The sequence below is a fragment of the Sapajus apella genome, unplaced genomic scaffold, assembly GCF_009761245.1.
Source record: "Sapajus apella isolate SASKATOON/1434 unplaced genomic scaffold, GSC_monkey_1.0 scaffold1, whole genome shotgun sequence".
Taxonomy (NCBI): domain Eukaryota; kingdom Metazoa; phylum Chordata; class Mammalia; order Primates; family Cebidae; genus Sapajus; species Sapajus apella.
Window position 1 is genome coordinate 78,905,822 of NW_022436941.1, and position 26,097 is coordinate 78,931,918.

General features: G+C 36.3%; 1 protein-coding gene and 1 long non-coding RNA gene across 9 annotated transcripts in view; one reads left to right on the plus strand and one right to left on the minus strand.

The window, feature by feature from the left end:
• The window catches only part of PDE4D (phosphodiesterase 4D), a 1,549,195-nt gene that overhangs the window by 1,088,480 nt on the left and 434,618 nt on the right, over positions 1–26,097 (plus strand). Inside the window, exon 1 of one of the 8 annotated variants that reach the window (XM_032282027.1) lies at positions 4,882–6,220. The exons of the other annotated variants lie outside the window; for them this stretch is intronic. Coding sequence (XP_032137918.1) covers positions 6,096–6,220 — 125 coding nt within the window. The 5' untranslated portion in view covers positions 4,882–6,095. Of the gene's footprint in view, positions 1–4,881; positions 6,221–26,097 lie in introns of those variants that run through there. 8 annotated transcript variants of the gene reach the window in all.
• On the minus strand, positions 10,650–26,083 carry LOC116554936. The gene is made up of 2 exons (XR_004270331.1): positions 25,580–26,083; positions 10,650–10,939 (listed from the first exon to the last, which is right to left on the minus strand). It is a non-coding gene; the product is annotated as an uncharacterized LOC116554936 (long non-coding RNA).

Consider the following 26,097-nt stretch of genomic DNA (forward strand, 5'->3'; position numbering starts at 1 on the left):
ACCAACAGATTTCTGTTGGGTTTTGGAGGCAATGACAGTTAATAGTAAAATAATATTTTGAGAGAAATAGCTCTCAACGAGGCTCTATTAGCTGGAGAACAAAGCATTTTAAAGAAGGTGAGACCTTATGGTTCCTTGATCTCAAACTTACTTGCTTACAAAAACAAAACTGTTGATTGATTTGATCAAAAGTTATCCTTGTTATAAAATTAAGTGGGCCTGCTGACTAGCTGATTTATGGGTTTTTACGTTCCTTAACTTCTAAAAGACATACAATTCAGTCTCAACAGTTTTTACAATCTGAGAGACTGGGTCATGCTAATAAAATTTCTGAGAAACTTGTTATCCATCAGAATGTTAATATCTTTTACCAGAATAGTGTGTCTGTTTCAACTGATGAAGGTTTTTGTTTGAATGTAAGTTTTCAACTCATTTAGGTAAATACCAAGGGACAGTTTTCAATATCATTATTTTAATGGATTCATGATATTCACACTGATTGGCTATTCCATATTTTATTTAAATAGTTTGGCATTAAAGATATTTACATCTTTTTATTTTGTAAAACACTGTTTGCACTTACGTTATTTCCTTCTGACTGTAGACATTGTGCATAAGCCTGCGTGAAGTGTAATATATAGTGTTTAAGAGTAGTTTATCAGAAAAAGCTAATGTATGAACATAAGTAGCTGATCCTTAATAGATTAATTAATTAATTAATTTTGAATTTGCCAGTACACTCTCAAAACAAAGAGCATGAGTAAATAATGGCATTATACTGAGCTTATTCAAGTATTTGGATAACTTTTCTTTACTGAACTGAAACTGGAAGCCCAGGCAGGCACATCTCCATCACCTCCAATTAAAACCTATATTCATCGCATGCTTCCCGAGAAAAGATGTTGCTCTCGTGTTCCTTTGGGTACTCTTTGCAAAGTATTTGTTTGATTGCATATGAGGAATGTATGTTTTTCCACTACTTCCAATGTATTTCAGTCATCAAATATTTATAATTATTATTCTAGGGAGAGTGACTGAGAAGGGAATTCAGGAGAGACTTGAACGGGTCTTTGGAACATCAGGTTCTTATGACTTCAGCTACCTTATTCAATAAGCAAATGCTGTTTTAGGTGCTGGGATTACAAAGTCAAAGAAGGCAGAATTCCTCCTTTCAAGAAACTGTAGTGTCATAGGGAAGAGTTGTAAATGCATAAATAGCTATGAAACAGTGTGCTGAAGTCCTATGAGTTTGGAAAATAGGTGAAAGGCATCTAAATAAAACTGAGGATGAGAAATGAATAATGTGTTTCTGGAGGAGATTATACTTAAAAGGAGTTAGCCAGCCAGAGAAAGGAGAGAAAAAGATTTTGGTCAGAGTGCCTGTCATCTGGGAAGCACCAGTGGGGCTGAAGAACAGATTGTGCACGGGAAGGACACTAGCAGGTGTTATTTGTGGCTGATGCAGGAGAGAAAGGAAGAGCAAGACCACAGAGCATCTCTATGCTGGGTATTGGAATTTTAATTTTGAACTTTATTACTAAATAATGTGGACCTATTGGGTGATTTCAAGCAAGGGAGTCATATGTTCACATTCTTGCGTGAGTTTGTTAAGATTTCCATTTTAAGATAATCCTGGTAGGAAAGTGAAGGATAGATTTAAGGACGAAAAATTGGAAATATTAACTCTAGGTAAAACATAGAGGAAGAAAAATAAGAGAGATATTAAAGAATGTGTAGAGAGGTAAAACCTACAGTCTGGTCTCTGGAGTCAGATGAATTGGTTCCTAACTCTGACTTCTCACGTAATGCTCTGTGTGACCTTGGATATATATCTTGTCCCTCAGTGCCTTGTTTTTCTCATCTGAAAAATGAGTGTAATAATAGTACCCCACCCATATTTTGTGAGAATTAATCAGTCAGCCTGTCAACCACAGTGCCTAGCACACTGAATGCATCTGATCAGTGCTAGCTATTATCTATTGACTATTAATATTATTGTTACTATGAATAGTATTCATGTCTCTAGGGTTTATGACCTGATTAGCAGTTATTGTCTGGTTGTGGCTGAATGGTGGTAGTATCAGGGAATATAGGAAGAAAGGTGGTGGGGAGGGGTAGTGGAAGAGGAGAGGGACAGAGTCGATTTGAATTACATTATAAATGCCCAAATGAGGTAGCTATGGAACTTCCAAGTGGAATTTTCTCATGGGCAGTTGATGATACAGCAGAAAAATGTGAACTCTGAATAAAGATGTGGTAGATTTTCAGCTTAAGGAATATTTGAAGCCAATTCTTTGTATGCATTGACCAATAGGTATAGAGAACAAAATCAAGAACAAATCCAAGAATTGAAAGCAGATGCAAAACCCCAATTTGCATGAGTCTCCAGTCCAGGTATGAGCAGAGAACACAAGGTCTGGGGAGGGAAGAAGAGAGTCTTCCAAGTCATAGGCCAGGGGAAATGATTCAGTCAATTTGTATGCTCTGATGTGGTCATGAACAGATGATACCCTCATGTCCTGAAGAAATTCCTCCAGAATTTAAAATTGCTAAATGTAGGCCAGGGTAGAGTTAAAGGCTAAAAGAACCTTAATTAATACATATTATTCCAATTATTAGAAGAAAAGTCCTATGGTTTGAAATTGCTACTTGCTAACTACTTTTAATTGCTGTGCAGGGGATTATTAGCATTGCAATGTCTAGCATAGTGATGAAAACTGATGTTTCAGATACCTTTGTGTGAGTTCTCCCTTTGTTTTAATGTTCTCAAGAGCTTAAAATCATAGGGATGGTAAGTGAGATTTGTGCTAGACTCTACACCTGTCTTCCACAGAAATCCCAATATGCAAAAACAAACAAAACATAGATGGATAATCCTGGCCATTCCTTAGTGAGATTTGAGCCTTGTTTGGAGGTAGGCCTATTAAGAATGGTAGTTCTAATCTTTAGATTAAATTAAAGTCTCCAGTGTGTTCTTATTTTTTAAAGGTGAAGTCTCCAACTACCTCTCTCCAGCCCCAGATAAAGGAAATTGTTGATGATTGAAGGATTCCATTTTCTTCCCTTAAAGGCCACCTCCTGCTAGTTGGCCAGAGTTATCACAGATTCTGAATTCTTGGCAGGCTGGAATTTAGCAGTAATCCCCTCTCATCTAAATTTAAGTACAGCTAATACCCAGGAGCCCCTGCCAGCCTCTTGGTAAATAATTACCTGGGTACAAGCAAAAATGCCCTGCTAAGAAAACTATGGAATTTTACCCATCATAGGACACATAGATCTCTTCCATAGAGGTTATATCTTATTCTTCAATTTCTGATTGTTACCCCTCATAGGGAATTCCTATATGAAGCAAATCTTATCCTCTTCTACTGGGCAATCTCCTAAATTAGCTGCCATGTAAAAATGCTTCATTTCACTTTTGTTCTTCAGACTCTCAATGGAAGAATACGTCCAAAGAACCTCTTAAACACAAAATCTACAAATTATACACAGTCATACATCACAATTAGTTGGCAGTCATTAGGCATTACTTCCACATTGTAAATTTAGTGATGTTTTTCCTGAATTATGAAATATTATTCTCATTAAGAAAAATATGCTGAAAAGAATAGCATTTTTATATTTACTCTCTTCATAATTATGCAAATTAATAAAAAATAATTTACTATTTACTAACTTTGCTTTGAGAGTTCTCTCATTCTGATGAGACTCCAGACTTCTGCCTTGGTACACCTGTGCAAAGCCTTTCTAAGCCATTTCTTTATTTCCCAATATATATTACAGTTCAGATAGGCTGTCCTTACTTTTGCCAGCACCTTAATAGCAGTTTTATTTTAGCAAGGAACCGTATGTAATCACTGGATATTTCAGAGAGCTGGCTAACTTATTTTCCTACTCTAAAGAAATAAGCTTAAAAAACAATAGATAGTGTTGGCAAGAGTGTGGGGGAGCTGGCATCTTCTTAAGTGAAGGTGGGAATATGAACTGCCATAGCCTATTAAAGCTATTAAAGGGAAAAATGTTCACGAATTGTAAGCTACCAATCCATTTTCAGAAATACAAGCACCAATCAGTAAGAATATATTAACAACTGTATTTATTGTTAATGAGTCCAAAATTATATGTCCATCAATAAAGGACTTGTTGAATAAATAATGGTACATTTATGCTATGAAATCTAGTGTAACTATTGAAAAGAACTCAAGAGATCTCTATGCATTCACAATAATTTATTTCATGATTGATTTAAAGAATAAAAATATTGACAAAGGATAATATGTAGTATAAGCCCACTCTATTGTAAAAAGGAAGGAGAACCCCTATATATGTGTAAGTGTGTATTGTGTGTCATATATTTGTAATGAATAAATAAAAAGTTTGCTGTCTTTTCCCTCCCATTAATCCTACCAAGGAAGGGAAAAGACAACAGTCTTTTTTATCTACACACTTCTGTGTCATTTGACATGTTAAAAAACAGCATGTAAATTTTGTTATTAAAACATAAAATATAAGGAAGAAAATATTGAATAGAAATGGTACACCATGGAATACTATGCAGCCATAAAAAAGAACAAGAGCGTGTCTTTTGCATGAACATGAATGGAACTGGAGGCTATTATCCTTAGCAAAATTACACAAGAACAGAAAACCAAATACCACATGTTCTCACAAGTGGGAGTTCAATGATGACAACTCATGAACGCAAAGAAGGACACAGACTCTGGGATCTACTTGAGGATGAAGTATGGGAGGAGGGAGAGAAGCAGAAAAGATAACTATTGGGTACTGTGTTTAATACCTGGGTGATGAAATAATCTGTACAACAAACCCCATGACACAAGTTTTCCTATATAACAAACCTTCACACGTACCCCCAAACCTAAAATAAAAGTTAAAAAAAAAGAAAAATTATCTATTCGTTCAAGCTTAAAATTTCTGAATTTGAACAGTGTCTGCTGTTTAAACCCAAACAGTGTCTGAATTTGGCTACTGAAAAATAAAATGTAGCCTTTTTACAACACACTTTTCTTGCCCAGGTCCCAGGACTCTTAAATAAACTGGAGTGTCTATTCAAATCCTGGATAAGAAATCATTTTTCAAAATAAAAATTATCTCCCACGATACTCTGAACACTTGCTATTCACATTACCCTGAACACTTGTGGTTTTGTTGCTATAACTCTAGAAAATGGCATAAGAGCTAGAAAAACTGTGGGCTAATTAAAGATACAGCATTTCTCTAAGACCCTGCTGCCTTCAGTAGAATTATTTAGTATCCTTTCTAATTTTTCCAACTTATTTTTCACTGTTACGAAAAAAAACAGCTTACAAAGAATTAGTAAATTCATTATCCACTTTTTAATTCAAAGAGCAGGTAGAAGTTGGATTTCTGAAAGAGTGTTTTAAATGAGGAAAAAAAATGTATAGCCGTCAACGTTTTAGTGAATAAAGATATTTGCTTACCATTTTTATGTTCCTGAGAGGCTAAATTTAGTTCTGTTTTGAGTAGTAATTTATGAACAAGAACCCACAATTTTTTTTTTTGTCCAGAGAATTGGAAACCACCCATAACATTTCCATGTGCCCATCTCATTTTCTAAGTCTCTGTAATCAGTCTAGTAAACAACATTCCCTCTTTGAAAATATAGCAAATAGTTATTTCCATACTATCAGATATGCATGCTTGGTGTACGGGTAAATAACTCTAATTACCAAACCACTGTTACATTAGGTTGATGTTCCTTTAGACGTTAGACAAAAATGGATTAAACCTTGCTGCCTACTCAGAGATTTGGTCTGAGTGGAAACAGGCTTTTGTGGAGCTACAGAATTTCTACTTCGTCTGCTCAGCCAATAATTGATCAGAGCATGAGCCTGGTTACAAATAAGCAACAAGCTTCCTGTATCCATGAACAGAAAACAAGGTAGTGCACTTAGCCTCCGAGAACACGCGTTTACTTTTGAAGAAAAGAAGCACCGGGCAACCAGTGAGCAGCATAAGTCGGAAATTCATTATCTGACATGTTCTTTCCAGTCTTCCCAGGAATGCTGGTCTGACTACTCAGATTTGCTTTTACTACTTGCCTTTTGGATATAATGAGTTTGCCAAGCAGCTGTGAGTACCTAACTCTGGGGAAGGTGGCTAGATTCCGAAGCGGTTATGTTCATGGATCACCTTATGCAATCAACATGCCAATTGATATTAAGCCACAGAGGAGACGGTAACTGCTTTCCTTTCCTCTAGTTGTTTGTCAGTGAAAGTGTGTTTTGCTGCCCTTTAGTAACTGCTTTGGACGTCTGCTGAGCTGGGAGGGTCAGGGTGAGAGGTTAGGTTTTAAATCAACACACCTGTAGTTTGAAAAAAAATTAACTAGGGAGGAAGGCTGGAAATATTCTTAGTTTAGCTATTTAGCAAAGGCTGATCTTGTTTCAAGGTCTGTAGATTTTAAGAATTTGAGAGATTGTCAGTGTTTGCATTGCTGTCACAATCACCCATGATGAGAATTTGAAAGAGTATTTAGCCAAATAATGGACATATTTATTGATTGCTATATGGCTATTTATACCAGATGCCTAGTAACTCATAATCTATATGTGACATTTTTTAATGCATTATAACACATTAATGCAATAAATATGTTATGTTATGATTCAACAAAAACATATGTTTTCTTGTAGTCACTAGGGAGGGCAGAACAGTGTTATATATTTTCCCTGTAAAGTCGTTGTCGTTTTAGATCTGTGTTGTACCCCCACCCCACCCTTTTTATGTAGTGTCAGAATAGCGATGATATAGTTGACTAATATGTCAAAAGTCACCACTCAATTTTGGTTTTATACAGTCATTTAATTCAGCAATTAACAATGAACTTCATAAAGATGTTCCATTCTCTCTGAAAATTCCATTTCTCTCTAATTTTATGAATCCTCATAATGAAAATCCAAAATTCTAAAAGCAATGTATTTTGCTTGGAAACTGTCATTACCATCTTACACTTCTATTTTTCTTTTTCTAATTATACAAACTCACATACAAAGCATGCATTTTGCCAGATTTCACCTTATTATAAACATGAAAGGATATTTAAATGATTAAAAAGTTTTTAAACCTTCAGAAAGCTTTCTGATTTTTGTGAGGGACAATATTTTATTCTTTTCTCCAGAGTATTAAGGCTTTTCTGTCCAGCTCTGTCACTATTTGACTTTATGGCAGGCTAGCAGCACCAAGCAAGTATTTTAAAATACATTGAGAAAAACGTGTCCTAAGACACCGAGCATTGCTCAGTGGCTGTCGGTTACCTCGTTCCCTTCTTTAGTTGGTGGAATGATACTACAAACCCATACAAGTTGCAAAATCCGTGTGCATATCTGATATCCCTGTTGGTATTACCTTAATTTTTCTGCTTAAATGTAATCAACTTTTTGTACAAGTCAGTCAGATTATATTTTTATATGTGTTGTGTATATGCATAGATCCAGGAAATTTCAGACATATTCCTAATTAGGTTTAAAATTGGATATTACAGTATATTTTACAAGCACATGTATAAAATTTGGCATTACAGTATATTTTACAAGCAAATGTATTTGAAAGACATTTTACAATAACTAGTATTTAATTGCATAGATCTTGGGATTTGTAAAAATACCAGATCCAACTTTTCTTTCAGTAGAATACATTGCTTATCCATAGCTAGTAAATCAATTAAATAAGTTTTATGTAAAAAGTTGACTTAAATCATTACATCTGGAACTTTTATTCTACAAAAGGATAAATATGACAATAAACATGTAATGAAAATAATAGTTAGAGGGGTTGGATGAATGAATGGAAGAACATCCAAATCTTAGGGAATGTCTTTTTATTCTGTTACTCATTGTTTTAAGTTGTGACTTTTAAAACCTCAACTTCTTTTGAATCTGTTGAGAAAACGATACACTTGGAATGATGGGTTATAATCCTAGATTCACTAAAATCTACCTAAAATTTAAATGGTTCTGTTTTCAGAATGCTTGCTGGGACTAAGATTTATCTAAAGTAGCATGTTTATGTTTATTTTCATATCATCTCAGTTGTGGGTTTTGGCAGAAAGAAAATTGTTTTCTAATTACTAAAAAAAAATCTAAGGAAGGAAGGATGGAGGGGAGGGAGAGAAAGACCTCTAAAGAAGAGGAGCTATGAGTTGCTATTTCAGCCTACCCAAAGAAGCAGAGATTGCGGTGGCAAAAAGAAATTTGGCTTTTCACTGAAATCCATAGGGAAAATGAAGTAGGAATTCAAATGCATAAATGCAAAATATAGCTCAATTTAAAGCTAAGTATATCCTTATAATATAATGACTTATTGAAAGAACAGCATTTTTTTCTTGGAACACAGGGAAATTATTTGCACATTGAAAATCAGCTACATTAGACACATGACCACATGGTCATTTAATCGGTCTCAATTTTTATTTCAAGAGCAGCAATGAACACATTAAGAAAGCAGTTAATACTACTAAATCTTAAGTAAGCTTAATGTTAATGACAACCCTACCATCTATGATTATAATTACGTTCTATATTTGCGATTTAAAATTTTTTTCCTTTTAATTTTTGGTAGCCTCCATAAATTCTGCTGTTCAAATTTTCTCTTGTAAGAAATTTAATTTCCTTTCAATTTTATGAAGGCTTTATGTCTCAATTTTAATGTAGTGATTTCTTCTCTTTATTTTTTGAGACACGGTCTCTCTCTGTTGCACAGACTGGAGTGCAGTAGCAATCATAGATCAGGGCAACCTAGAACTCCTGGGCTCAGGTGGTCTACTTCAGCTTACCAAGTATTTGGGACTACAGGCACAGGTCACTGTGCCAGGCTAATTTTTTTTTTTTTTTTTTTTTTTTTTTTTGTAGAGAAGAGGTCTTGCTATGTTGCCCAGGCCCTTCTCAAACACTTGACCTCAAATGACTCTCCTGCCTTGGCATCCCAAAGTGCTGGTATTATAGGCACAAGCCATCATGCCTGGCCCTTCATATAGAGATTTAAAAATCCAATTTAAAAATCTGATTTAATCTGGCTCTTCTAATCCATCCTTACCCAATGGGCTGTAAAGTTTTTGAGTGTGTGGATCACGTCTTGGTTGTTATTACTTCCCCAGTGTCCAGCATAGAGCCCAGCACAGGTTAAATAATAAATATTTGTTTAATAAATAAATTATTAGAAAATACATATTACATATTTTGGCATAGGCGTGTGTGTCGGTATGTGTGTATCATATATATATATATACACACACACAACTATTTTATACACACACACACACACACACACACACACCTAGTGTGTGTGTATGTGTGTTTATAAAATCTCTTCCCTGTATGCCACAGTATGGAGTCTTTGGCAAGACTTTTGCTTCTGTTATTCTTTTAGATCAATTAAATCCCCCTTCCTTGTTTCCCTATAGAAACTGCATGTAGCACTGACTTTAGATTACTGGCTTAAGTGATTGAGGGTCTTGCATTTTGGTATTACCACGTCAGCAAAAGAGAACCTGAAATTCACTTCTATATTCATAAGAGTATATATGTGTATATATGTAGTATGTGTGTGGTGTGTATGTGTGTGTGTGTGTGTGTGTGTGTGTGTGACTTCAAGTTGTAGAAAGGAGGAGAAAAAGTCACTGTGGGAAGTGGCAGAGGGGAATTTCCTAAAGGGAAACAATGTTGCAACTGTAAGAAAATATAAGAAATTTGATAGAAGCACAAAATTTCATAAAATCAGTTATAAAAACTGACATGCAAGCCCCATTTCTGTTTGTTTTGCTATAAAGGAAAAGTCACAACTTTTTTTATTGAAATGGAAAACAAAAACTAGTAGCAGTGAATGTGGTGAGACAGTAGCCACTGGCACCTCAATGCAATGGAAAGCAACTGCTGGGTTGAGCACTACTTTTTACCGTCAGGTGTAGAGCTGCACCTCCCCAGCCACCTTTTTCCCTGCATTTTGGTGGCTTGACACCACTACCTGGGGGCTGGTGAGGGTCCTTCCCCTGCTTCCTGCTCTGTGCTCTCTCGCTGGTGATGCTGCTGTTCTGGTATACTCTCTGGCCGCTGTTTTCTTTTCTTTTCTTTTTTCTTTTACTTTAGGTGTATACCATATCCAGCATTTCTCCCCATGTTATCCTTCCCCACCCCCCACTGTCCCTCCCCTACCTCCCCCAACTGCCCCCAGTGTGTGATGTTCCCCTCCCTGAGTCCACGTGTTCTCATTGTTCAATACCCACCTATGAGTGAGAACATGTGGTGTTTGGTTTTCTGTTCTTGCGTCAGTTTGCTTAGAATGATGGCTTCCAGATTCATTTAAGTCCCTACAAAGGACATGAACTCATCTTTTTTTATGGCTGCATAGTATTCCATGGTGTATATGTACCATGTTTTCTTTGTCCAGTCTATCATGGATGGGCATTTGGGTTGGTTTATGGCCTCCGTTTTTTTAAATCATTTGGTAGGGTGTTCTCCCTATTATCCCTGGGATCAGAAAAAAGCAGGGTACAAAGATGCAGAAGATAGGAAGGAATACAATGAGTGTGAGTGAAGGTAAACCAGCCTGCTCCATCCTTATGGAATGATCACAAGGTCATGCCCTTAGATTTATGACTAGTCATCAACCTATTAATTTATTCAAATTGTGTATTAATTTGTTAGGACTGTCATAAGAAAATACTACAGATTTGGTGGTTTAAACAACAGAAATTTGTTTTCTCAGATTTGGTGCCTTAAACAACAGAAATTTATTTTCTCACAATTCCAAAGGCTGTGAAATCCAGGGTCAAGGTGTCAACAGGTCTGGCTTCTCCCTAGGACTCTGGTTGGCTTGCAGATGGCCACCTTCTCACTGTGTTATCACTTGGCCTTTTCTCTGTGCATAGACATCCCTGGATTTCTTTGTGTGTCCAAATTTCCTGTTTTTATAAGGACATCAGTCAGATTGGATTAAGGCCCATGCTTAAGGTTTATTTAAATTTAATCTCCTCTTTAGAGGTCCTATATCCAAATATAGTCTCATTCTAAGAAACTGATGTTTAAAGCTTCAGCATACAAACTTTGGGGGAGACACAATTAAGCCCATAACAAGTCGTGCTCATGGAATGATTTGTTAGTGATGACTGTGGAGAGAGATAGTAATTGGACTGTGAATCCTGAATAATTAGTGGCTTCATGTTCATAAAAGTGGACTCAATAATGGGCGTGAACCTGCACGAGGGAGGCATTGCAGAGATGAATGTCTCATTTTCTCTACCAAAGAAAAACAAGTACACATTGCAAACAATAAATCTTTATCAAATTCAACCACTTTATTTTGAACTCAATAATCTTTCAAACAAGCCTAGACCAACGTTTGCTTTATTATAGCTTTTTTCAAGAGGAGTGGAAGTATTAAATTTATTATTAAGGTACTGAGTGATTCTCAATTCTACCCTCCACCTCCCATGCAGGAAACATTTGGCAATGTCTAGGGACACTTTTTATCGTAATGAGTGGGAAGTAGCTGATGGTGTCAAGTAGGTAAAGAATAAGGACGTTAAATCTCCTTTAATAGACAGCCTCTCACAACAAAGAATTATGTGCCCCAAGATGTCAGTAGGGCTAAGGTGGAGGAAACGTTATGTAAATAAATTAGGGAGGACTTTGGAGCTTTTTGAAGACATTAATTTATATCTAGATAATTGATATTTTTTTAGGTGTTCATGAGAATACTTTCTCTTATCTTTTTTGTGGTAACCACAAGATAATGCTTTCTTGCCTGGTTAAAAATGGACAACTGCCCCCTTCCACGAACACTCCCTTCATGGAAGCCTGTCTTCCCCTCCTAAACTCCATCTCTCTCTATTCCCTTCCACTCAGTGTGGAAGCTGCTTTCCTCTCCTAGATTCCATCTTTCTGGATTCTCTTATTCAGTGTGAGAGTTAGCTGTTTCTTTCTCCTTCTCCTGTTTCTCATTCTCTCTCTCTCTCTCTCTCTCTCTCTCTCTCTCTCTCTCTCTCAATAAACCACTTTCTACAAACAAACAACAAAAAAAGGGACAACTGCTATCCTTTTTAAATAATATAAAGCATTCAGTAATTCAAACACTCTTGTCTTATGATTTATCTGAATTAGTATGGCTTTATTGCATTTTCAGGGCTTATTATTCTTTCAGTAGGGAGACTACCAAGATTTCATTAAAGAAAGCTGAATAAATGATCAAATACATTCTTGTAGCACCAGGCTAGGTAATAAACATTGAGATCTGGTTTTCAAGTAGTGGTGAAAATATAAGGCAAAATTACATAGACGACAACATATATTAAGTGACTGTCCTATTGGCCTGGTATATGAAGCTGTGCTGAACTCTTGCCTACATGCATGGATCCTTCGATTGTGAATGTGTGACTACATGAGTGTTTTCATCATAACTAGCTCCTCCTAATAGCAAATGATATGGTTTGCCTGTGTTCCCACCCAAATCTCATCTTGAATTGTCGTTCCCATAATCTCTATTTGTCATGGGAGGAATCCAGGGGCAGGTAATTGAATGATGGGGGCAGTTTCCCCATGCTGCCCTCATGATAGTGAGGACTGATGAGATCTGATGGTTTTATAAGCGTCTGGCATTTCCCCAGCTGGTATTCCGTCTTCTTCCTGCTGCCTTGTGAAGAAGGTGCCTTTCTTCCCCTTTGCCTTGCACCATGGTTATAAGTTTCCTGAGGCCTTCCCAGCCATGTGGAACTGTGAGTCAATTAAACCTCTTTCTATGTAAATTACCCAGTTTTATATATTTTTCATAGCACTGTGAGAACAGACTAATACAGCAAAGAACACATTTTATGAAGGAAAAACTTTGAAAACAAAGGAACTGCTTTCTTTGATGAGAGGCCCTTCCTTTCACTTTAAACAAAACTTTGTCCTTGGAATTTGTTCTAATTCTTTCTATATCTGGGTAAAAATTAATAATAGTAACAGATCTAACTTCAATGTGTATCTCCAGTTCCACATTCTCTTTTCTATGTAGAGATGTATATCCAGCTGCCAAACTCAATAGATTTGAAACAGAAATTACCTGGAGACCTTCCCCATCTCCCATGTCCTTTTTTATTATGGCACAGACATGGAAGTCCTCCTGAATGCTTCCTCTCCCTCAGCCTGACCGCTCTAGCACTATCCAGTTGCAGGTGCATTCTTTCTCCTTCACGTCACCCTTTCATGCCATCTCCACTGCTACCATCTTGGGTCCAAACCTCATCTTATCTTGCCTTAAAACTGCTAGCCTTACAACTGGTCTCTTTATTCTATCAACATCCTCTTCCTGACTGTCATCCACAGATTCACTTTATGAAATACCATCATGATGCTTCCATGTTTATACCACTAGCTTTTCAGTGGCTACCAAAAAAATAGGGCTAAATTCTAAGCCATCATAATCTATGTCCTTCCTGTGTCTCTCCTCCTTGTAAATTGCTTTTGTCACTCATGTGTACTCTATATTTTAGGTAAAAATAACTACTAGCTGTATCTGATTTTTGCCTAGAGTTCCATTCTCTCCTCACTTTGTGATGAATCCCCTCTCATTCCACAGATCTTGCCTGTAAGACCTTTCATAATTTTGTATTTCCAAATGGAAGTGCCTCCTTAACTAGCTGTGTTCCTTTTCTTCCGTGTGCGTTACTGCATTATCATAATGAATCTTAATTTATATATTTTCTATCTTTCTTCCTCCTCAAGAGTGTTATGATGAAAAGAGTTGTTTTAGAAAGAAGAATTTGGCAATGGAATGCTGCATTAATTGGAATGGAAAAGAATGAATCCCTGTATCAACAGAAGGAAACAGTGTGAAATCCTGACAGGGACAATTTCATTACAATTACAAAATACATAAATATGTGATTACAATTGTGAGAACTGCTCAGAAGGAGACAAGGACCCAATGAGAGTGTAAAAATAGGCACCTAACATAGTCTGAGCGTTTGGAGAATGTTTCCCTGGGGATGATGAGGCCTGAGGATGAGTAACAAAAGGCTCCGCTGAGAACCACATGAATGAAGCCTGATGTGTTAAACTAAAAGGATAAAGGTGTCTGAAGTGTAATAAGGCAGAGAGGAGAGTACCAAAAATAAACTGGAGAAGATGGGTAGGGGAGATTACTGTGTTTTTAAATATGAATTAGCCCAATAATTCTTCATTTCATTTTAGGGAGAAATAAGTGATTATTAATTTATTCATTGGCAATGCAGTATAAAAACATATTCTTTGTGTCTTATTTATCATTGAGAATTTTAAAACATTGAAATAAACAATAGGTAACATTTTCCAACTGAGGTTTAAAAAAGAAAAAGGTCAGTTTTCAAATCTATTCCCAACTGCTAGAGTTTAATAAAAACTGTCATAAATGTTAACCTTTGTTCTGAATCAGCTCAGGATTTATCTATCACCCATCTGTGCATCCTCTCACTTGCCAAAAGGAGTAGAATGAGAATTGTTAGAGTACTTGGAATGTTTACTGTAAGTGTGAAGCACAAGACACTACACAATCATGGTGACCTTTATATGTTAGTCCCATTTCTATATTCAATAAGAGACGTTAAATTATTTAATAATTCTTTGGAAATTTCTTTTTAGTTTTTCACGACTTTGCTCTTATGTTGAAGAAAATTATTACATAGATGAACTACAAATGTGAAGCTTCTGTTATCATCTTCTATTTTACTCTGTAAACTGTGATCAGTGAAATGGTGAATGCTGACAAAGTATTCCAGGCTCAGAATGGCACCTTTCAAAGGCAAAAAAGAAGGTGAACAGTCAATCTACTAGCAGCCTCTCAAACAATAGTCAGGACTTTGGACTTGGTCCATAATGTTGTGTTTCACATTGCCCTAAGAAGGTTGCTCTAGGAAGGAAAATAGTTTCCCCAGTGGTGATAGAGAGAAGGTTCCCCAAAGAGAAGAAATTAGAGAGAAAGATGTTACAGTTGTCCAAGGGAAAGATAATAAGCTCCTCAGACAAGAGAGATGTGTTTTGAATTTGAAAAGACAGTCAGGGCTTCATTCATGTGGTTCTCGGAAGAGCAGGTTGTTACTCATCCTCAGGGCTCATCATCCCCAGGGAAACATTCTCCAAAGCCTTAGACTATGTAAGGTACCTATTTTTGTACTCTTATTGGGCTCTTGTCTCCTTTCGAGCTGTTCTCACAATTGTAATTACATATTTATGTATTTTGTTGGCCTAAGGTCTTCCTCCCGCATTCAATCATAGGACCATGGGAACAAGGTTCAAGCATATGTTTTAAATCATTGTGTGTCCGGTGCTTTGTCTGTGTCGTGGTACATAATAGACATTCAATAAATTCTTGTAAAATTCATTGTTTTTCAACTGAGAGTACAAAAGTAATCAGAAAGTAAATACATGTACCCTTTTGGAGAAACACATATTAAATTCATTCCATTAGCAAGCAATAAGTTTTTTATTTAAAAAAAAAAATTTTCAGCAACTTCTTAATGTACATCTCAAGCTTTGACCACTCCTGCTCTTTACACTTACACTAAGTTAATGCCATCTCCACTGCTATATAAATTACCTAGTAGCTTAAATTGCCACATAACCTGTTACTCCACTGAAGTTTGTATTACTCTACTTTCAAAAGATGTATCTATGTTTATACTAAGTTTAAAGAGGAGGATTTCTCAGAGCTTGAATATACTATGCTTGAAAATTATTTTAGTTGTTCTCATGGCCAAAATTGAACTCATCATCTTACTCTTACAATCTGGTCTATTTCTTTTATTTCTTGGTCTGATTGATTACTACAGAGTTATTCAAGCTAGAAACATAGGAGTCACCTTAGTCATATTCCTTTATCTTAACACTGTCTGTCATCATCAAGTCTTCTTTTACCTATAATTTTCTTGTGTCAGTCCCTTCCTCTCTGTCTTTATTAATACAGCCAGCTGATGTGAACTACTGTGTAAGAGCCTCTGAAGTGATCTTTACATTGTGTGTTTCGATATAATCCACCCCAAAGGTCTTTGTGTTTGTTTGTTGGTTTTGATTGTTGTAGCAATATTTACATTTCTGCAGTACTAGTAAATTACACCAAAACATACTCTGTTCCAATGTTTTATAATTGACATCAAGTATAAAAATACAAATTATACTGCTGTGATGTTTCTTCATAAGCAATGGCTGAATCAGAAAACAATCAATATGCCTAATTTTCATGATGAAAACGTTCAAAATTCTTCTAAGATTTCTTGAAATCTAAGCTTATGATTGTATAAGAATTCACAATAAACCAGCTCAAAAAATGTATAACCTTCAGTTTATCATACTCTGTAGGGAATTACTGAAGCATATGGCATTTACTCACTGATTTTTTAATCCATGCAACACATACGCATACGGAAGTCTCAGAGTCTGTTGTGCGATAACAAATTATTTAACTCACCCTTATGACAGATAAACAGTTTTCCTAAATTGCCCTCCTGCCCCCTGCTACTCTGACTAAAAATATGTGCTCTTGTTTGTGCTGTTATTTTTGAACGGTGTATGCTGGTATCCGACGTAAGATGATTCATATGATACTGGTGTTACCATGGCAATCCATCATGTACATAGCAAGAACACTGTGAATACCAGAAGCTCTGTTCTCTTTGAGTTCCCATTTTCTTTTCTTGTTTTTTGTTTTTGTGCGTGCTAATAATCTAGTGGCTATGACATCAAGTGTACCACAATCTAATTTTCTCTTTCTGTTGCTTGTGGTAGGATTCATACTCTGCTAACAAGGGAGTTCTTGGCCATTTTGACCTGTGAGAGATTTTGCTTCTGCCTAATGTTTCATTTCATCAGCAGTCTTGCCTCTGGGGAAAACCCACTTGAATTCTAAGGCTGATGCTGGGAATGCAGTATGATGAGTTCTGTGGAAGCAGGACATTCCAGCCCTGGGGTTGCTGTTGTCTCTGACTTTAGTATATGTTCAAAGTCACCTCAAAATAGAGTAGAAAGATGAGTGGTAGCCTGCACATCGCTGGCAGTTTTTAAAGGTAAATTGCCACTTTTACCTCCCACACTGGATTTTCCAAGTCAGACTAGGATTTAGGTTACAATAGGGTCACTGGGATTAAGTTACTCAAGGAATAATGAGGTTTACACAGACTCATTAATCTTTCTAAGCTATTGAGAGATTTTTACATGTCCTGTGACAAAGGAGAACCTGACTGATACTGTAAAAGAACAATTGAGTACAGTTGCACCATCCAAGCACTTACTGCTGCAAATTCAAATATACGCACAAAGTAAAATGGGAGAGATAGAGGAAGGGAGATATAAACATTACAATAGAGCAATACCAGTTGCTCCATTTGCCACCACAAGCAATGGATCTATGTTCGCTAGTAAGTGTGATTGAGGTAGGAGATGTGAATCCACCACTCTGTTCCCGTCTCAGTTCCCTTGGTGTACTGTCTTGTATGAACACTTTGCCTTACATTGGATGACTCAAGGGATTCTTGATGGTAAAAGTGACTGTGTCAGATTCTTGCTGCATAACCTAAGATACTACTCCACTGAAGTTTGTGTTACTCTACCATCAAAAGATGTATCTATGTTTACAGACATTCTTTTGTTCAATTTGAACGGAAACGTTAATGTCAATAATGAATATTATTTGCCTCATTTGTGAATTAAACAAATGTTAAGATTGCATGCACATTAGTAAAAAACTGCTGTACAGGAAGATGTATGCACAGGCACCTCCTACCATGTCATCCGGCTCAGCTCCCTTTTTCTGTTCAGCTTTCTGCTTTTCATATAATGCACATGGAACTATAAGGATACAAACATGGATCATATAAAGAACCGGCCCACATGGAGCTTAATCTAAAGACAGATGATAAATACTAACATAAATAATTGTTCACAACTTTAAGATACCAGTAAATTCATTCATTCATTCATTTAATTCACTCATACATTCACTTGTGCTGCAAACATTTATTGAATAGGAATTGATTTCAAAGTTTTTAGCTAGGAATGCAAAACTGAGAAAGAAAAATTCTCAGTCTTCAAAAAAACTCAGTCTAACCAGGCAAAAATTCAAAGGGAAAATAAATTATAATACATAAAGACTGTAATAGTTCTCTAGGAGACATTAGACCAAACACTGACCACAAACTGAGCTATTCAGGTATGGTCTTACAAATTTTTAGGTCATGAAAGAAGATGAGGCACTCACCTGAAAGACAGTACCAAAAAGGGGTGGCTGGCAGATAATGAACTCACGTTACATTGCAGTTTGCAAAGTAGATAGTCATATACTATTTTCTTTGACTATCACATCAACTGGTAAGAAAACCCAGCAGATTCAAAGGCTTTGCTGAAAACCATAAAGTTTGTTAAATGTGGCTGAGTGCAGTGGCTCACACCCATAATCCTAGCACTCTGGGAGGCCGAGGTGGGCAGTTCACTTGAGTCTAGGAGTTTGAGACCAGCCTGGGCAACATGGTGAAACCCTGTCTCTACTAAAAATCCAAAAATAAAAATTAGCAGGATGTGGTGGCGTGCACCTGTAATCCCAGTTACTCTGGTGACTGAGGCACAAGAATTGGTTGAACCTGGGAAGTGAAGGCTGCAATGAGCTGAGGTCATGCCACTGCACTCCAGCCTGGGGGACAGAGTGAGACTCTGTCACACACACACACACACACACAATGTTAAATCCTATAGTTGGGACCCAAGGACCAGTCATCTGTTCTCTCAATATGTCCCTTGTGATCTGTTAAATACCATGGAGAAAGCAGGAGTAAAATATTTTGGCAGCTCTGAGAAGGGAGAATTTACTTCCAACTGGGAGTGTCAGAGAAGGCTTTGTAGATAAAATGACATTTATTATTGATATTTACATTCAGTTATGCAGGGTTGAGGATGAAGGGCTTTTCAGGCTGGGAAAACAGCCTCACAAAGGTGTGGATGTAGGAAAATATGTTTATAGAAAAAAATTGAGTGTGGTCAAAATTTATTGAACTTGAGAAGCAATCATGGATATGGGAAATAAAACTGGAAAGGAGGAGGACTATATTTTTAGGGTCATGAAAACTAAACTAAAGAATATTTTCTAAACTAAGGTGAGCTATTAAAGATTTTGAGCAGAGGGGTTCTATGATGATAGCTTTGCTTAAGAAAGAATGAAGTGGCAGCAATGAAGACTCAGCTTGGAATACCAGAAGACTAGAGTAAGGAGGCTAGTGAGGGGACTTACAGCAATAATCTAACTTACAGGTGATAAGGCGGTAACTAATACAAGATGATAGATTATAGTATTAACTTTTGTATTATTTTTAATTCTGTGTTTCTGCAATGGCTATATGCATATCTATCAGGAAAAGTAAAGGGTTTTTTATTGTTGTTGTTGTTTTTCTTTTTCAAAAAGTGCAGGTAATTAGGGCCTAACATGGAACGGTGCATGCTAGGAATAAAATGGACAGGAGGGAATGTTTGCTAGAGACATTGTGATGGAAGGATTTGCAAGACTTGCAAACTTGTATGACGAAGAAAAGAGGATGCTCTTTTAATGATGATACCCAGACACCATGATGAATCCTGGATTTCTGGTATAAGAGTTGTACAATTAACAGAAATAGGGATTAGGAAAAAACAAGCAGCAGGTTGGAGAACAAAGATAATGATTTATTGAGAGATAAACTGATTTGGGGAATTTGGCAAGACAAATCAATGAAGGTAAGTAGACAAATATCAAGCAAAGAGTAAAACGAGGTTGGGATTGAAGATGTGAACATAGAAAATGGCCAAGCCAACATTCTTAGGGGTACCTCTATATTTGTGGATTAGATTTAGAATTGAGAGTCAACACCTAATGTTTTTTAAAGTCACAATCAATTTCGTTTTTTCTGTTTATGTGTTTGTTTCCAATTCAGAACATTACTTTCATCCTGTCTTATATTGTGCAGACCTTTCAATACAGCTTGAATAGAAGATAGCTTATAAAAGTCCAAAATATATTTCTAAATATTTTGTGGCTGAGATCACTCAGACCTTGGGTAAACTGTAATATATCTATATGGCAAGTGCTTTGTAAAATGACACTCATTTTGAAACTGGTCATTAATTTTTAATTAAAAAGTCAAATCATACTTAGCCTTGATATTGAATCCTGAACTTAACCAAGAAATGCTTACAAAAAGTAAATATTAACATCAAGATACAGATGATCCAATACTGATCTGCCCTACTATTACATCCTCAGCGATAAATATGAATATTTAAGTGTTGCAATTGCCAGAAATCAACCAAAATTAGTATAACTGTTAGAGATGTGTTGACTGTGGAAAGAACAACATAATTTTAGAATTATAGAGAAGAGCAGAGAATAAACCAACAAAAAATAGTACTATTACCCAGTCACTCCAAAGAAGTATGTTTGTGGCCACACAGTAGAGTTAGCCATGAGCTGGAGTGCTCTATCACTTTTCATTCTGTTGCTTGTTTATAAAAAAGGTAAAATAGCTTTTTCTTTTTAACCAAACATTTCTTACTGGAAGTTCAATAGGTGTACAGTTTGTTTGGCTAGACTTGGGTATTTGTGTATTATTCCCTTTCAGTAGTTCAGAAAACCAATTTATCAGTAGTTAGATACATTGTTTTCCCAGGAGCTTGGATATTTTATTGAGGCTGTTTCAAATGCATTTAACGTCCTTTGTAATGGATTTGTTTATCTCTTCCTCAATGCTCTTAGCTAAGGAAATTACTTTTTATTTGCCTTATAGTTGTGAGGACTTCATTGCTATAATCTATAGATACAGTACTTTAGCATTCCATACATTTTAATATGATATATGCCATATATACTCTATAAATGCAGTTATAGAGAATGTTTACTTAAGCTTTCTTTTATAGAGAATTATTAACAAAGAATGTGCATAAATTATATGTTAAAATAATACCAGAAATTTAAAAGGGAGTAAAGCAGAACAGTTTATCTGTTGCGCTGAGACTTCATATACAATATTCTGAAACGTTGGAGTATCTCTTGGGTGAAATACATCATATATGTATTGTAAGTACATGGATACAATATGAACCTAGAGAATTATGTAAAATATATGTGTATATATATGTATATGTATAGAACATATAACTTTATTAGCATTTCTTGTAATGGCATTTTACCATAAATCCAATGACCTGAATTATTCTGTGGGTAAGTGCTAAGTATGTCAAGAGAGCTGGCATAGAAAATGGAAAAAGCACTACACTTCTTAGCTTGCAAGTAGATGTGAATTTTCTGCCTTTGATGTTATTGAATCTGTGATGAATCAAATGTTTAGTCTGATTAATATAAAACATCTGGATGATCTAACTTTGGGGAAATATTGCTTCATATGCACTGAATGCCTGAAAATTGGTAGAATTTTAGAGTCCTTTACTTTATAAATGATACTACCCTAATTTCTGCAATACCTAGAGAGTTACAAGAGCTTAGCTCTGACCTTTTTTTCCATTCGATTAAAATTGTCCACCTCTAGTTTATTACACATATAACTCTTAGTAGAACTAAAATCTGGATTATTGTGAACAGTTCCCAAACACACCATTTGAATTTCACTATCAGTCTATGAACTCCCATAGGAAAAAAAAAAAAAAAATCTCGGTCATACAGGCTATACCCAGATCCTGAATAACCCCTGGTTTTCTAGTTATTATTTTCTCAGGCCAGATCCAAGAAATCCTCATTGGGCTCTTCTCTGGGATTCTCTGATAAAATTGGCTTTAGATTGAGACTGAGGTGAAGATAGAGCTGGTAGTTGAAAGACAGAAAACAACTGTGAATGAAATAATTATCCTCTGAGACATAAACAAATATAAGGTATACCGAGAAAGGACAATTCGAGTTGTTCATTTTCTGGCAATTGTGAAAGAGTTGACCCAGACAAGAGAGTAGGGAGATTAACAGTGTGATCAGGTTCAGGGCCCACTGTGCCATTGAATTAAGACAATGTTGGCATTCTCCATGGTCATCTTTTGAAAATAGAGGTTTAGAATTGGGAAAGGAATAACCTGTCCCATTAACTATGTCGCTTGTCTCATGCAGGTGACCTCTGATCTATGTATTTCTCAGGATATAGACCAATGCTGGAGTATAGACATATTATGTAAAATTACACTTTGTAATTTTAAGTCTTCTGGAGCTACATTTAAAAAGTAAAAAGAAACAGGTAAAATTTATTTCAAGGATATATTTTATGTAACTCACTGTATCAGAATATTATTTCAACTTATTACCAAAATATACAATTATTGATGAGATATTTAACATTCTTTTCTCATACTTTGTCTTTGAAATCCTGTGTATATTTTTTACTTACACCACATGTTAATTTGGATGCCCAGTTGTCCTCAATCATATTTGATCTTCATTCAATTGAGATTTAGATCTCATAAAATTTACAATTAGAAATACAGATTCACTTACCCAGGTGGTTCTAAATATAGTATTATTGAATCAACTATCAGTCTTTTAATTTTAATTGATAAATCTTAAATAAGACTAAAAATTTAGTTCTTCAGTCATACTAACCCCATTTCAAGTGCCCAACAGCCTCTTGTGGCTATTGGCTTCCACATCGGACAGTCCATATTTAGATTATCTGTGTTTGAACTCAGAGTCTGCCACTCACTGACTGTATTGGCAAATTGTTGCCTACCTGGGCAAGTTTTTTCTCTTTTTATGCTTCCATTTCCTCACCTGAGCTCACCTTTTTCTTTGAAGAAGCTCTCCTGAAGAAAATCCCATATTTTTCTTCAGGACATTGCTATTTTTCTACTTAAACTCAGAACCTTAGAGTCATCACTGAATCCTTCTCTCCCTCATCATCTTTGTCTGCCAGAAAGCCAAGTCTATTGAGGTGTTCACTGTAAAATTTCGTGCTTTCCTACAACTTCATTTCCACTGCTACTACCCTCTCCTATTGCATGGATAGCTGCAATGATCTATCTAATTAGCCTGAGACTCCAATCATCACTCCACATTATGCCTGCTGGATGATGCTACTGTGATCATTTTCTGAAAATGGTATTTTTAACATATACTCCACAGTTCAAACTGTTTCTTCACTGCCCATCACTTCCAGCATGAATCCATGTCCTCTGTGAAACCCCTCTTGACAACTTTTATGCCAGATCCAAATGACAACTCCCTTCCTTGTGCTGCCTTTGCCCTCCACACAGACTTCTACCATAGCCCCTGAGCCCTGTTCCACATATAGGAGGACATGGACTCTAAGCTCCACACAGACTATTTTATTGCTGTCATTTTTGTTTTGTTTTGTTTTGTTGTTTGTTCGATATCCTGACATCTCTGTAACACAGCACAGTGGTTTCTTGACAATTTTTCATTTTCTGTATGAGCTAGTGAATGACGCTCCTTTGTCTGGCATTCTAGGCCTTCAGAATTAGCTCCAGTTGACTCTCCTGGCTCCTTCTCTTGCTTTTCATCCATACAGATTCTCTGCTCTAGAAAAATTGGTTTATTACTATCTCACAAATATGCCCCCAATGTTTGTGTCTCCATGCCTTGTCTGACATCATCTCTTCTGATGTGTCCCCGTATTTCTCTTGATATGCCCAAATTCTACCCTTTCTTCAAGGTCCAGTCCCTCCCTCTTCCATGATGAAGACTGGAGAGCATGATGCAAATCCAGTATATTTCAAATTCGAGATTGTGTAGCCTGCTGGAAGGAGGCCACACTTGGGGCCCAAGTGGATCTTTTTCTTCTGTTTTCCGTCAAGTTGCCTACCCTCTCTGAGGTTCATACTCCTCATCTTTGAAATTACAGTAACAAAATATAAGGTGCAGAGCTATCTCAAGCATTTTTTAAAATTATACTTTAAGTTCTGGGGTACATGTGCAAAAGGTGCAGGTTTGTTACATAATTATACATGTGCCATGGTGGTTTGCTGCATCCATCACCCCATCATCTACATTAGGTATTTCCCTGACAGGTCCCGGTGTGTGATATTCCCCTCCCTGTGCCCATGTGTTCTCATTGTTCAACTCCCACTTATGAGTGAGAACATGTGGTGTTTGGTTTTCTATTTTTGTGTTAGTTTGCTGAGAACAATGGTTTCCAGCTTTATCCATGTCCCTGCAAAGGACATCAACTCACCCTTTTTATGGCTGCATAGCATTCCATGGTGTATATGTGCCAAGTTTTCTTTATCCAGTCTATCATTGATGGGCATTTTGATTAGTTACAAGTCTTTGCTATCATGAACAGTGCTGCAATAAACATATGTGTGCATGTGTCTTTATAGTAGAATGATTTATACTTCTTTGGGTATATACCCAGTAGTGGGATTGCTGGGTCAAATGGTATTTCTAGTTCTAGATCCTTGAATCACCACACTGTCTTCCACAGTGGTTGAACTAATTTACAAAAATAATGTATGCACTGGCATTCAGCGGGTTCAGCTAGAGCACGTGAACTTGGTTACTTTCAGTACACTCATGAGATATGTAATCGTGTAGCTTTTAAAGTATCTTTCACTGTTTAAGATTTTGTTGTCATTTGGATTACTATACAATACACTCCTGATTTCTAAATGAGGCTGCAAGTGTCTGGACTGAAACATATGCATAATTTAATTCTGTACAGATGTGTGTGTGTGTATGTATGTGTGTGTGTCTGTGTGTGCACACACATGTATTTGCAGATATCAAGGGAGAGACACTTTCATGTGTATATATTAATCATTCAGTCCCCATAAGAAAGCATCATCAAGATGAAGTTGAAGATGTTCCTATTTTATCTGTGAAGATTCTAGACTTGAAGAGTTTGAGTCCTTTCAAAATCAATCCAACTCTTATAGTGATAGAAGCAAAACATTCAGTGTTTACACATCTTTCCCAAAGCTGTTTGATGTTATTATTTCCTGCATATCAAATCTGTGAGATTCTCTGCCTAGATTGATATATGTGCTAACCATCTGTCAATTTTAATCTACGTGCAATTGTACCCAGGTTCAGGGAGGAAGAAAGGTTAGGTGGTTGTAAGAAGGACACTTCATAACATGGTAGGCAAATACAGAATGCCTGCAACAAGGCAACCATGGCATTTTTTTGTTAGGCCATTCAGCATTGGTGCCAAGAATGACAAATGACACTTGAATTTCTTTTTCCTGAAAAAGGGTAGTAACAGTCTATTGGCAAATGCAATTAATGAATATACATGATATCAAGCTTTTGCCACAGGCAACAGTGTTCTAACTGGAAAATCCTAAAATGTAGTTAATTTTTCTCCAAATGCTTTCTAACAATAGATAGACAAGTTTAAATTTGGCTGATTTCATATCTACCATAATACAGTACCAGCAATGCCAAGATACCGAAAATTGCCTATGAAAAACAGAGTTAAGAAAACTTTGGATAAATTATCATGTTAAGCTTAACCTTATACCTATAAAAAATTTAGGGATAACAGTTATGACTTCTTGCTGAGTAGTCTCATGTTAGACCAAAATGGGTTATCATATTTTGGTGAAGGACCAGAATAACTTACCTGTAAATGAAACAATCATTTTCTTTTTCTTTATACTCATTCTTCATGGGATTTGTATAGAGGATCAAGTCAAAGATGGCCAGTACAAAGTAACAACCTCTCATTGTATTGCTTAAGTTTAGGTTAATCATTAATATTTTCCATGAATCCATACCCTGTTGAAGCATGAGCTGCAGCAGTGATCTCCAATTTCATGTGCTTTCCAAGTCTGAACAGCTATGGCCCAGATTGTTGGGAGCTTTGCCATGAACTACAGACCCTCAGCTCTCCTCTATAAACAGTTCTTCTTCCACCCCAGGGCTCCCAACTTGCCCTAAACGGAGGGTAAATGTGGATGTGTAAGTATAGCAGAGGAGAGCACGCTTTTTATATTGTTCAGTTCTTCACTTTCTCTTCTTCAGTTGAAAGTTGAGCTGTTATATTTCCTGAAATGAACTGATGACAAGCAAAAGTAATAGAAATAGCCTTTATAAGTGCCTGACTTCTGGGTAACAAAAGTGCCTTTTTAAAAAGTGCAA